The sequence below is a fragment of the Anopheles stephensi genome, chromosome 2 (assembly GCF_013141755.1).
Source record: "Anopheles stephensi strain Indian chromosome 2, UCI_ANSTEP_V1.0, whole genome shotgun sequence".
NCBI lineage: Eukaryota > Metazoa > Arthropoda > Insecta > Diptera > Culicidae > Anopheles > Anopheles stephensi.
Window position 1 is genome coordinate 30,664,659 of NC_050202.1, and position 13,478 is coordinate 30,678,136.

The 13,478-nt window shown below is 42.4% G+C and overlaps 1 protein-coding gene across 3 annotated transcripts in view; it reads left to right on the forward strand.

Moving 5' to 3' along the window:
* Window positions 1–286: 286 nt before the first annotated feature.
* Window positions 287–13,478, forward strand: part of LOC118508439 — a 50,714-nt gene continuing 37,522 nt past the window's right edge. Inside the window, exons 1-2 of one of the 3 annotated variants that reach the window (XM_036048218.1) lie at window positions 287–461; window positions 1,475–2,257. In XM_036048218.1, coding sequence (XP_035904111.1) covers window positions 1,664–2,257 — 594 coding nt within the window. In that variant the 5' untranslated portion in view covers window positions 287–461; window positions 1,475–1,663. Of the gene's footprint in view, window positions 574–1,474; window positions 2,258–13,478 lie in introns of all 3 variants that reach the window. The other 2 variants (XM_036048222.1, XM_036048221.1) reach the window with 2 other exon arrangements.

The window sequence follows — 13,478 nt, forward strand, 5'->3', positions numbered from 1 at the left end:
CGATCATCGAAACGAAAGCAAAAGTGAAGGAAAACCGAACGACCGGAGCTAAGAAGGGGTGGTTGTTAAGACTCCCCACCGGGTCCCCGCTACGACCCACGATCGTGGCACACGAGCACCGATGGAAAAAGCTCTCACATGAAAGCTCCGATCGAGTTCGCGACCGATCGGCGTCCTCTATTCGTGGCTTGTGGCCGTCGAGCGGTTTCGCTTTCGTTCGTTTGCTGATCCAACGCGCGTGGGGAGTTGAACGACGGTTGCTGCAGACTTCAGGCATGTCTTTCTTCGGCACGGCACCACTCGGTACCAGTCGTTCGTTGTCTTTCGCTCGTTGCGGTCACCCGTTTACTCGCAGCGGGATTAAAATCGAGCTTCCCTCCTATTTCGCGGCGTGCGTGCGTGCTGTGGTGCTGCTTCGCGTGTTTCTTGCACCACTCTCGGGGGTTGTGGTGCGTCAAATGGTGCGTTGCCGAGTTGGGCTGGTTGGGTGGTTTTTCCTCGCGTGAATGTTTAAATGCTTGCGCTGCTTCGAGCGACCAATTGCTCGCGTTTGTTTGCTTTCGGGCGGTTAATGTGAGTGATTTTCGGGGAACAAAAACCAAAAAGTGACGACCGCGTGAAGGATACGTGCCAAGAGTGGCTTAGAAACGGTAGCAAGTGTGTGGTGTGGTGAACAACAGTTTCATGGACAAAGAAAGATGCAGTGCCCCCGGTGCAAGTGTTTGCTTGACCTCGGACAACGTTGGTGCGTGAGGCTTTGTTGCATTAAAGTGACGAAAGATGTGAAAGGAAAACTCGACGAAAGAGAACCGTGTGAGAAAAGCGCATCGTAAGGGTGTGCAAAGTGTGTTTTTGGTGGAAAGTTAATTGCGCTCTGAGTTCTTTCGTCGTTTTGTGTAAAAGTGAAACAAACAGTATTCTGTTAACAGTTATTGTATGGTATAAAATTAATGAAAAACTTCTCAAGAGTGTTGATCATCTTTTCGTTTAGAAGGAGACTTTGCTTCAAAAGCTTTACCAATTACTTATAAATGAATCTCTCATTTCGAGTTTCCGTAGCTAAATTAAAATGTTGGAAACTATTTTTAGAACAATTTAGTAAGAACTGTAGTAAAAAAAATCAATAAATCTTCATAAAAAATTCAATGATCAATTGATTTTTTTTTCTCAAATAAATTGTGCTTTAAATTTCTTTGCTCGACTAATTGCCCCAAATTGCTCCCTCGTTTTGGTTGGTTTTAGTCAATTTCCTCATAAATCAAAGCTTAATGCTCGTTAAAGCTGGCTTGATTAATTTGTACTGTCTCACTAGCTTATGCCACCGGGTTTTATCTCCCAGCCAGTTTTCGTTTAACCAAACAAAACCATCGTAAAATGTCACAATATTGATCGTTTTCATCCAATTTGTTCGCTTTCCCCGATTTTTTTTTTTTTTTTTGGTTGACTGTGCCCTTGTCCGTTTGGCGTTTATTAGGCGATAAAAAGAATTTAGTGAAGAAAGTGAAACAAACCGGCCGAAGCTTTACGGTAGCAACCGGTGTCGTTGTTCAAGGAAGGAACGTAGCGACTGGCCAATAAATACATTACTTCCGAAAAAATAAAACACTGTGAGTGAGAAGAGTAAAACAAGCTTAAAAACCCACAAACAGACAAAGCTGAAACAATGGTGAACAAACAATACAACGTACATAATCCGAAGCTGCACAAATCGAAGCCCGGCCCGGTGGGTGGTGGCGCCGGAAGTGGAAGCAGCGGACACAGTTCCCCGTCCCCGTTGCGCACTTGCTATCCGATCATTTCCACGCGTCCGACCGGATCCACCGACGAGGACGGGTTTTCCGTGGAAAGCGACAGCAATAATATGTCCGATCATCAGTCGGTCAAGAGCGGTGGTAACGGGTATGGTGGCCACCCACGCCAGCTGCCACCACCACCTCCACCACCGACCCATCGGCATCGTGGCACGCAAAGTACTCAGCCACACCAGCAACAGCAACAGCAACCGCAGAACAATTTAAATGTAAGCCGCCGTTCGGCTTCGGCGGAGCTGGTGCGCGGAGGCCCCGAGGAGGACGACGATGGGCTGTACGGACGGAACATTCAGTTCTACAGCGAGGGACGGGGAGTGGGCGAAACGGACGTGGTGGGTGAAAGTGGACATATCGGGGGACGGTTCGGTCACGGACACGGCGGCAAGGAGTTGACCATCAGTGACATTGGCCGATTTCAGTACATACTGCAGATGGATCGAGAAGTGGTAAGTGGTTTCAGTGATTTTCTTATAATATTTGCTGCTCTTATGACTTTCAAACAGTTGATGCACTATTGAAGCAATTTTTAGTATAAAAAGGAGCAAGAAGAAAAAAAATGATTAGATTTGTAGCTGTATCTGGAGTCTGTTAATTAAATATAAAAAATTTAAAACATTGACGAATAATTAGGTAGCGATAAAGAGAACAAAACTAAGTGGAGCAATTAAAAAATAAATGGCTCGAAAAAATAACAAATCATCATCAAGAAACTATAGAAAATCATAAGAATAATATTATTTATTTAAAATAATAATATAATTGTACTAAAGTGCTGAGAAGAAGGAAATGACGCCTAAAAGGCAAATTATATAATATAAGCTGTATGATTGAATTATAAAGACGGTCTCCTGGTGGTGGTAGTGGCGACAACAGCGCTGGTCTTCATACGGCAGGACCGGTGTTCAAATCCCATCCGGACCGTTCCGTCGTAGTGAGGACTGACTACCCAACTACATGGTATCTTTAAGTCTAGTAAGCCTGAAATGGCAGGAATTAGACTCTAAGAGGTTATCAGGCTAAAGAAGCCGAAGAAGATTATATTATAATTTAAAAGCTATTTTTAACATCAAAATAATAAATTTTTGTTTGGAGCTAATATTTCATTTAACACAGTTTTTATGGGAAGAGTAGCTTATCATACTCTTTATTCGATTCATTGGATATAGTCATTCTCATCTGAGAACAAACCCTGAACACTAACTTTCCTGCAGTCATTGACTGCAAGAAACGGATATTATTTTCCTGACCAAACGTTCATTGGTGTTGCTGGATGTTCTATCGGAATCTTTTTTAACTTTTCCATGAACAACAAATATTCCAAGAGGTTCAGATTTGAGGAGTTAGGAGGCCATTTTCCGTTAAATTCGACAGGAACACGTCGGTCGATCTCAATTCGAATGTCTGCTGGGCGTCCAATTTTTAGATTTTCATTTTCAAAACTTCTCCAATAAATTTTCCATCTCATTTCAACTTGATTTCAAGATGGTCAAGGAGCACATTGAAAGCAATCACGAATTATAAACAGAACCGTAACTGTCAAATTTACCTAGAAACCCTAGAACTCTATGTAGATCAGGGATATAAAAGATATTTTCAACAGGATAATGCACCTTCCTTTAAGGGATTTATTTTGACAATGTTGACAGATAGTCATACTAGATTTGTACATACTAGGTAAAATGTAAGGGTTAATTCTCAAGGCCATACAGTTAGCACGTTAGCAAAGTATTCTTCGCCTTGAACCTTGACCATGTGGATGTTGTCTAGCTGACAGCCTCTAGAAGCTCGCCAGATAATAATGGTAATGTTATAACCAAGGCTGTTAGGGTCCGATTGATTATATTGCTTCGCGATATTGATGTTATGGTACAATTTGAAGAGAAATCACGAGCTTTTAATTGTATCCACATTAGGACACAAGTCTTTCAGTAATAGGGCCTGACCGTTCTTTCTAAAAATAAAAAATAAAACAAAATGAAATTCTGTCATTACCCTCAACTGAGCAAAAAATCACTTTTTCTGGAAATTTCGCTGTTAAAACCCATAAATTAAAACCCATTTCAACTGAGAAAGAGCGTTTTGGCTCTAGCACTCATGCCTGTCGGAATTCTAACGAGCTTCGACTGGCTTTGACGATAGAACTGAGACGGCCACCGTTTTGCCCCGTGCCTTAAATTTTACTGAGCAGGTTGCACCGCATTCGGTTGTATGATTCTAAGGTGCTAGACATCTGCTACATAAAATACTATCAAGTAATCAGCTTTTACCAGGATTTACAGATAATTTCACAAACCTTCTAGTTCTTCAGTGAAATCTAAAATGAGCAATGGGAGCTACAACACAGAAAAACTGAAAGCACAAAAAATAGTAAATCTAAAAAATGTTTTCGCTTCCTGCATTGCAAACCAACAGGAGTTGAAAGTGAGAGTGTCTAGTGAGTTCAAACCATCCAATCTCCTATCCAGGCTAAATACATCTCTTCTATACGTAATAATAGCCCATACCCATGGACTTGACCCCATTTTCATCTTTATTTTAAATGGGAAAAAATCAATGTCGAATAAATCAAATTGCTTTTAAACTCATTTCCTGCTCAATACTCTCATGCTCTAATGGGATTAGCGCATATTTTCACTTCCTTAATTTTAAAGGAATTTTTATGCCATACTTTAGATCTATTTTACAATAGTGGAGAACTACGACAAAATGATTTTTTTATAGTAAACCAACAAAACGTGAATGTTCAAGGATCTTCGCACAGAAAAATTGGATGGCAAAAGATTTCAATCTCCCCGAAAGCCCATACTGCCTCCGAAACGGGCGAGCCCATCATTGCTCGTTTCAATCAGCGTACACAGAACAGGAGATTAGTTTTGTGACATTTACGGGCCACCGCTACCGAATACCAGCCAAGAAGCTCAGCTTTAGCGTCTACCGCCGTTACCTTTGTTCGGTGCAATCCGAACGAAACAAATCAAATCAAACGGGGCTCGACTTTCCCACCGACGCAAACACCGATCGGGTTCGCACGCAATATCACACCGATCGGTGGCCACTTCCGTTCCCAAACGCACCGCAATGCAGCGTATTAAGACATCGAAACGGAGCTACTCGAAGCACGCAAGCACGAGCGGATCGTCGCGGATGATGATTTGGCGCGTCGATGGCCTCGATCTGTCCAAAATCTCATCACCGAATAACGTAGAGGTTGGTCCATTTTTGGTGATTTTGTTTTTCAATACAAATAGCCGTGAGTGTGTGTGTGTGTGCTTCCTTTGTTCGACACTTGCAGCAACGTGCGGGAATACGCATAAACGTACATCGTAATGTGGTTCGTTTTCACACCGGCGCGCTTGTCTGGGGTGAAGCCGAGCTTTGGCTGTCGAAAAAAGAAGAAACAAAATCCATCCACAGAAAATTCGGCATCCCTACCCAGCCCTTACTATCTGATGGGTAATCAATCAATGTGTCATGCAAAATTAGCTCTTGCTCTTGTTTCTTTATGGTGGGCCTTTTGGGCGAACGGACTGGTAGCGGGCACGGAGCCGCATAATTGGACCGGTGGGACATTACTGATGTAATGCCGAACCTTCGGGGCGAAGATTGACGCATGTTGGGTGTGTTTCTTCAGTTTCGCTTTTCGCACGAAAATGTCACAGACCGAGAGCGCAAAAGTAGGTGAAGATGGTGAAGTTCATTCAGCAAGCGTGTTACTCTGGCCGGACAATGGCGTTTGCGGTGCAGCAGAAATGTTGCATCATCCGTGTTTGTGTGTGTGTGTGTGTGTGTGTGTGTGTGTGTGTGTGTGTGTGTGTGTGTGGGTCTCGTTTAGTTTACAGCTGTGCATCTACATTTTGTTGCAAAGGCCGGTGTAACAACAACAACAACATGTTTTTGGTAGAGCGAGGCTTACAAATGTGTTGTTGAATAGTTTATAAAGGTGGAAAATAGCAATAAAGGTAACAAAAACAACTGCTAGAACTAGTAAATTGTATAAAGTAAAAATAATTTAATGTCATTACAGCATTAATTAGAACAATATGATAAAAAACACAAGGAGAAATGTAAAAGATTAAATATCCATAACAAATTGTTCATAGCAAATATTGTTTGTGAAGTTGTGTCAATGAACAAGAGAGCAGTAGGATATTTCCAAAAATGGAAAAAAAATTCCATTCAAGCCTTGTAGACGTATTCGAATCCGAATTGGACTCGATAGTGATCTGAAACTGAATCGGATACAATGGGGATCTTAATCCTTTGAGCAGGATCGGGGCTCAAATCCCATTTGGGCCGTTCGCTCATAGTGACAACTGACTATCCAACCTTGCAGTATCAATAGGAATTACCTAAGAGGTCGTTAGGCCGAGAAACAAGAAAAAGAAGGATTCTAATCCGATCCGAATCCGATCCGACTCTGATTGAGAGCCGATTGGGAATCCATAAATGATTCGATTATGATACGATTAGGATTCGATTAGGTTTCGATTGGGGTTTGTTCGGGATATGATAAGGCTGACTGGATTGAAGGAGGACTGTTGACTGGAAGACGTAAGTCTTTGTTGGTTGAAAATCTAGGTACTGGAACCTTTTCATCCTTATCAAGAGAATGTCCAGTCCATACACGCTGGACATCTAATGAAAATATGTTTAGCTTGCTGTCAACTTTTGATGTGATTCTTCATAACCAAAAGTTCTTCACATTAATTTCTTATTAATTGATAAGATCTGCTCGTTAAGCCAATTGTTATAGATTATCCACAACTTGTACCTAGCTACTCACTAATTATAAGGTAAAAGGATACTGCTGCATATTCTACAAATAATTCTCTGTAAAGCATAGATTTACAATTCGAAAAAAATTTATTGCACCTCAAAATGTACTGCATGACTCATACTTTTCTGTACAGTAACAACCTTATCCTTTTTGCCCAAAAATAGACGTTAGCTTATGCAATTCGTTTGGAATGCAACCCCAAAGAAAAAAAAAATCAAGATTTCAATCACAAACCTTCATCTACTCTTTTGGATCTAATGCTGTTCGTAATCGTTCGGTTGATGTGCTTCGCCGGTTGTTGCTTCTCCTCCAGCCCATATGCCTTATACCACGCTTACCTTACCAACGCTTCGAAGCAGGAAGTATTTTCCACACCTCGTTATGACGCCCTTCTACATCAGCCGGGTCAGCGCGGGTTCGGTTTCGGTGCCAAATTCAACAACTTCTTCAATGCTCCTCCTAACGGCCGTACGGAACCATGTCCAAAATCGCAACACAATACGTTCGACATCGAATGCTCGCACTCAAGTAATAAATACTTCGACAGCCCGGGCGCTCCCGTACGATGGTGCCGCGAACGACGGACGGCCGGACGGATGACGGATCTTAGCGCCCTCAAATCTTTAATTGGGCACGGGTCTTAAGTCGGGGTGTGTGTGTGCGTGTGTGCACTCAAAAGCATGTCTTCAAGTGCACGTTGGACGAACAGCGGATAGTGGGACGGGAGCGGGACAAAAGGTTGACGCGTGGTGTCTTGTGCTGTACGGCGGGAATGGTAACCATGCAGTGAATGATTTGCATTGTTCGGGGTGAGAGTCGAATCGTGCGATTTGGATTGGTGATTTTCAATAAAAGGAAATTGGGTAATGGATTATTTAGGAGAAAATGGTCGCAGATTAGCGGACAGAATCGCTATCGCGGACCGGATTTGGTGGGTTTTGCTGGCGCGATTTTTCAATCGGTTTCTTTCCGTTGGGTTGTTGTAATGATGCGAATTAGTTATATATTGCATTGCATATGCATATGAACATATCGCAAATATTGGATATATTTAATACGTATGATGGATAACGAAGACTGATTTCGGAAGATAGAACTATTACCAAAATATTACATGAGTCAATAAACCAATATACAAACCCCATCCTGGGCGGTCCTTAATATAATTAGCTGAAACCTTAGACTGTCTTAAAACATTCCATTTTGTTTAGCTCTTTCAGAGTTTTGACGATTATTTGCTGCTCCGTCGAGACTACAGAATGATGGGATAATGTCTGAAGAATATTATACAAATCATTTACTTGCTAAAATTATATCCGATTTTTGAACGGACGGAAGACGAGGAGCACGCCTAAAGCTCCTTCAACTGGCTCTTTTAGAAATTGTCACATAGACGATGAGTTTTGTAGTAGAATGTCTGTCAAATCCAGGTGTTTCTACAACGATTTCTTTAATTTGTGTATCCTAAAAACAGCTGGGAGGTAGGAAATTGCTCTTGCTCTACAGTTTATGTTGTATTTTACTGATGCGAAACGTATGAGGATGGCTGTAATCAGCCGTTTGTCGAACGATTTCGTGTTGTTCTAGAAGTAAGAAAATAGTGATAAACACCTAGTGGATATTACCGATGATTAGCTTGTTTCCGGTGGCCGAGGCGATTGTGACGCCGATCTTCATACGACTTCACTGGGGTTCAAATCCTATCCAGACCGCCTCCCTGTACGCAGAACTGACTATATCTAGCTACGGGTAATATCAACTCATAGAAAACAAGAAACTTACAGGCCGAAACCTTCTCGAGGTAGTGCCAATGTAGAAAGAGAAGAAGAAGGTTAGCTTTTCGGCCTTTCGTACACGTATTGTATATGATGTACATGAAGGTCTGGTGTCCTAAGCAAGAGCCATTCTGGTCTTCACATGATAAAATCTGGAATCGTAATGAAGTCAATCAAGCCAGAAATCACAGAACAAGACCTCTCGATTTTAAAAGAGAAGAATTGAAGAGAGAAGTATGTTGGAACATAATCATAAGCTTATCAATCCATTTTCTAGTTTATATAAACCTAAAACTCGTTAATGAAATCAATTTAACGATTGTGCTCCGTTGCTTCCTGCCTGCACTACCAGCAAAGGTCGCTTCAAATCATCACTCATCCTCACAGCATTTGCCCAGAAAACTGAGCCCTATTCGTTACATTTCCTACCAACCACCGTGAAGCCAAGACCTTCCCCAGCACCCCAGTGCGATGTGCATATTTCACAGGGCACGAGCTTACTCTGGCCGACATTACTCAAAACTGTGCCCAATTTTGTAATGTCAGTGGAGCACACCGTGTACCGTTCGGTGTCTTCGACTGTTTGTTGGTGTGCTGTGTGTGAGTGTGTGCTGTGTTACTCTTTCTGTTGTTGATGTTATAAACCGTTTACGTATCTTCCCCGTCCAATCGCTTTATGTTGGCAATCACTGGCAGTTTACATTAGCGTGTGAAGGGTGATCACGAAAAAGGGGGGGTCTTTGAGGGAAACAAAAAGAAGACCACAAAAAAGCACGCCCCCCCCCCCCCCCACTCAACACCCCAAAACAAATCTTGCGATCTTTTCGATTCTAGCCGGCGAGATCTTCCCACGCTGGAAACGCAAGAAAATCTAGATTCCCAGCCAGAGAAAAAAAACCAAACAGACAAACGACCGCAGCAAACCGAACACGCACTCCCATCAGTTGGAAGCAAGAAGAAAAAAAGTCGTGGACAAAAACAAAAAAAAAACAAATCAACCTTCTCAGTGCCTCAGTGGAAATGCATCAAGCCACCCCCTTTTGTGCAATGTGCTCCGTTCGTTGGCGCGCTGTGCCGTTAATGCACATTGCTTGTGCCATACCCATGTTTTAATTCTCCCATGAATGTCTTCAGCGCGGGTGGAGAGATAGAGAGCTAGAGAGAGAGAGCCACACACAAAGGTTCCGAGGTTTTTACCCCGGGCACTTCTGCTTCTGCTGAAATGTTTTTTAAGCGATTCTGTGGCTGGAGCGATGCTGTAATTGTTGCTGGAAGGTTTAACTGCTTTCATTAAAAAGTTTTATTAGTTAAGCGTTGGTGTACATTAACCATTTTCTAACCGCTTAGCAAACCGTTTAATGCTTGCAAAAGTCCGCTAGTGCATAATGCGACAGTATCCGAATTTATTGAATTTAAAGTAGACAACCGAAAACGACTTAAATGCTAGTTAAGACACGAACCTCCGTCGAACAATGCGCACTGGGCGGCTCTTTCCCAACACCAAGGAAGGGCTGGCCGATCAATTTCAATGCAACACTTGACTCGGCCGAGCAGGTCTTCATCATCGTCATCATCCTCATCGTCAGGTGGTTGGTAGGCAAATGTACCGATCGGGTGCATCTTCCCATCGGCCGTGCACAGGCCGTTCGTGCCGCTTCGCTGTAATCGTGCAAAGGTCAGCCACAGTTGGTCGTGACTAAGCTTCACCGATCGCAAGCCCTGCTAAGAGTGAGGAGGGAAGGTATCCGGTACGATATTGTGTGAAGCGTCAATGTACACCATCACGCCTGCAGAACCGAAATTGCCGCTCGTTAAATGTCATCTACGAAATCGATTTGTTTTACAGAGAACTTAAGCATCCTCAAGTCTCCAAATGAAAGATTTTTTTTACTCACAATAAGTATAATTTATGGTCGCTTCCTTTTTTCGTAAAAAAAGAATGTGAAGTATTTTTCGATTGGTTACGAACGGCATTAAGAGTGTGCTGCATAAGGAAGTGTTAATTTTATCATCATCTGTAGCGCATATTTCACTTGGACTTATTTGGACTCATTTGAACGAATAATTTGAACATTAGCAACTTCTCTAAGTGTGATGAAAAAGAAAGTGAAAGTCAAGGAATTTTATTCGAAAATGGGAGCTGAATATTGTGATGTACTTTTTTAAGCCTTCTTCTCTGTTGGCTCTACAACTTCAGAAGGACTTGACCTGGCATTACTGGCTTCTTTAGCTTCATTATACTGTGAAGGTAGCAGCGGTCTTGACATCACAGGCGAATTTATTAATTACGGGGCCCTAAGAAGTACTATAAATCGAGGTAGCGCCCCAAAAAGGTTTTGACACCAACAATCTTTTAACCAGAATTGAATCTTTCAGTAGCGGCAGTGAGCAGCCAGATTAAAAAATTGACCTTGGGTACAAGCTTTAAGGGTTCTTATTTAATAGATATAATAATAATATTTAATAGATAGATAATTTAATACATAAATTTGTTTTCGTTCTCGCTCAAGACATTTTTTATTGTCTAGTTTGATTCAGTTCATCACATTGGATTATATTAGATATGTTTAAATGACTATAATACGCATCTTATTAGGGTACTATAACAAGGAGCACAGGTTAAAGTATTTCATGCGACAACGTAAATCGCAAGAGGCTCTGCACGATGCTGCTGTCATCTTTTATGAATTTGACAGCAATTATGTTATGATAGCTATCAAATCCGTTTTTGGGACTCGCAACATTGATAGGATGGAGAGTATAAAAAGGGCCAGAAGATTGTGAAAGATATTTTATGGCTTAACTCAAATTGTGAGAGTAGAAAGGATTCTTCTTCTTCGGTGGCACTACAACCTCGAAAGGTCTTGGCCTGCCATTTCTGGCTTTCTGTGACTGGTTATACCCCTAGCAAAGTAGTCAGCCCTGCGTACGGGGAGGCGGTCTGGATGGGATTTGAACCCCGGTCCTGCCGTGTGAAGACCGGCGCCGCTGTCGCCTCGGCCACCGAACCGCCCCGTAGAAAGGATTAACAGAGCATTATTTTGGTGCATTTTACCTTTTCAAATCAGTTTATTGCTGATTTTCTGCTCAAAATTTAATTCAGAGGACAAAATTGAACATTTATTCCCTTTTTCAATTATGATATTATAGTTGAATCTTTCTTCATTGCTTTGCAGCGAATATTTTTAACCATTCATTGTTCTTTAAAATAAATAGTAGAAGCAAATTTTGAATGGTTAAGCTTGCTTAAGACTGATTCTTAAGTCTTAATGCTTAAGACTGATCCGAAGACGGCCTGAGCTATTAGGAGATAACTCAGAAGCTCTAATCAGCAGTAGAAATTGACGGTGTCCAGAAGTGATTTAAAACTGTGGATGCAATTTGGAGAACCCTTCATTAATGCTATACAGACGTATTAGACTTATATTACCTCCTTTGAAGGTAGTTATACTTTGCTTCGACGGAATGCTTTGGACCTTCTTCTTCTTAGCTTATCGACCCCTGCTAGGTCCGCTTATCGGAAGATCCAGCTCTACTTGACTTGAATTGAAGTGAGATAACTAAAAAAGTTCCATTTTCATGAATAAACTCTTCTTCCATTCACAAAATGTGCAGACCTTCACATCATAAAACTCTACCTTCACCACTGCTAGCGGTTGCCTGCCCGCTGAAACATGATAGGAAGCGGACAATTTCAACTTACCTTCTAAAGTTCAACCGCACGCCAGTGACCTTCGATACATTCCACATTCCGGTTCGGTGCTGGCTTTGCCAGTTCATTCCACCGAACGATAGCAAAAGTTCTGCTCGAACGGTTCGCTCCGTTCGCTCGGGATTTTCTTCGCCACCGATGAAACTGAAAGCTTGAACTTGAAGATACCAAGAGAGAGAGAGAGAAAAACAAAACCATCCGCCCAAGAACCAGCTCAAGCTCTTTCTTTTGCTCCGGCACTGGCGTCCATCGCCTGCCCGACGACTCATCCGGCATTGCGCCGGAGCTAGTTATGCAAAGCAGCGCGACTCCACCCGCTGCCGGGTGCCAAAAATAAATTCTAAAATCTTCCAACTCGCTCGATACGGTTTGCCGCGGACCGGAGATAGCAACAACAAAAATGCAAACTAGCAATGAAGCGACGGCGGCCATCCACCATTAACAAGCTATTGCTTTGGAGGACGTGTTCGGTTGGTGGAGAGAAATGTGTGCAAATAAGACAAAAACATCCTTCATCTTCGCGCGATCTCGTCTTCGATTGGATTTTTTTTTCGCGGTGCTTGTTCCTCTGTCCGCTGACGACTGGCGGCTGGCGGACAACGGTCAGGGGCCCACCTAATGCATCATAATCGGTTCGGAATGCTGTTCAAAGTGGTTCAAGAGCACGGCTGTGCTCGTCAAATTGATCTTCTCGAAGGCTTTGGAAGCCGCTCCGAATTGCGATCATTTTGCGCACACATTTCGCAACACTCCGCTTGGTGGATGGGACCTGAAGCGAGGAGGTCAACGGAGCTGGAGTCGAAAAACCCGTACCGAAAGAACTTTACTATGACAGGAAAGCACTTTAGCATAATTCTTTCACTCGCTTGGCCTAACGAATTCAGGTGTTGGGAAGTTTTGCATATTGTAAGGGTAACATCTAAAATAGCAATTTAAATTTGTAAATTCATCATCCATATTTATGACCAATTTGAAAATTCAAAACCGAACTTAAAAGAGCGTTCCATTCAGGGAAAATTATTATGCCAAATTGTAGAGTGCTTTACAACCCTTCGCTCAAGATGTCATAACCTTTTATGGGCCCGAGCAGATGGGAATTGTGATCGATGCAATAATTTTATACAAAGCCCAACGCTTGCACAAGTCCTTCTGTTTATTGGGCAGCTCATTACAAAAGCCGCACTTGACATTGAGCATTGAAGATTTGAGCTCGATTTAAGCAAAGACGGCATCCACACATCGATCGGCTCGGCAATCACCATCACTCGAGCTGGTGGAAGCAGCTGGTGTTGAAGCTATTTCACCACACGCTTACAAACGATCGAGTGTGCAACAACAAAATGCAACACTTCGGATAGAAGCACCGAAACTTAGCATCAGCGTCTTCCATCGCTTGCCGGTAT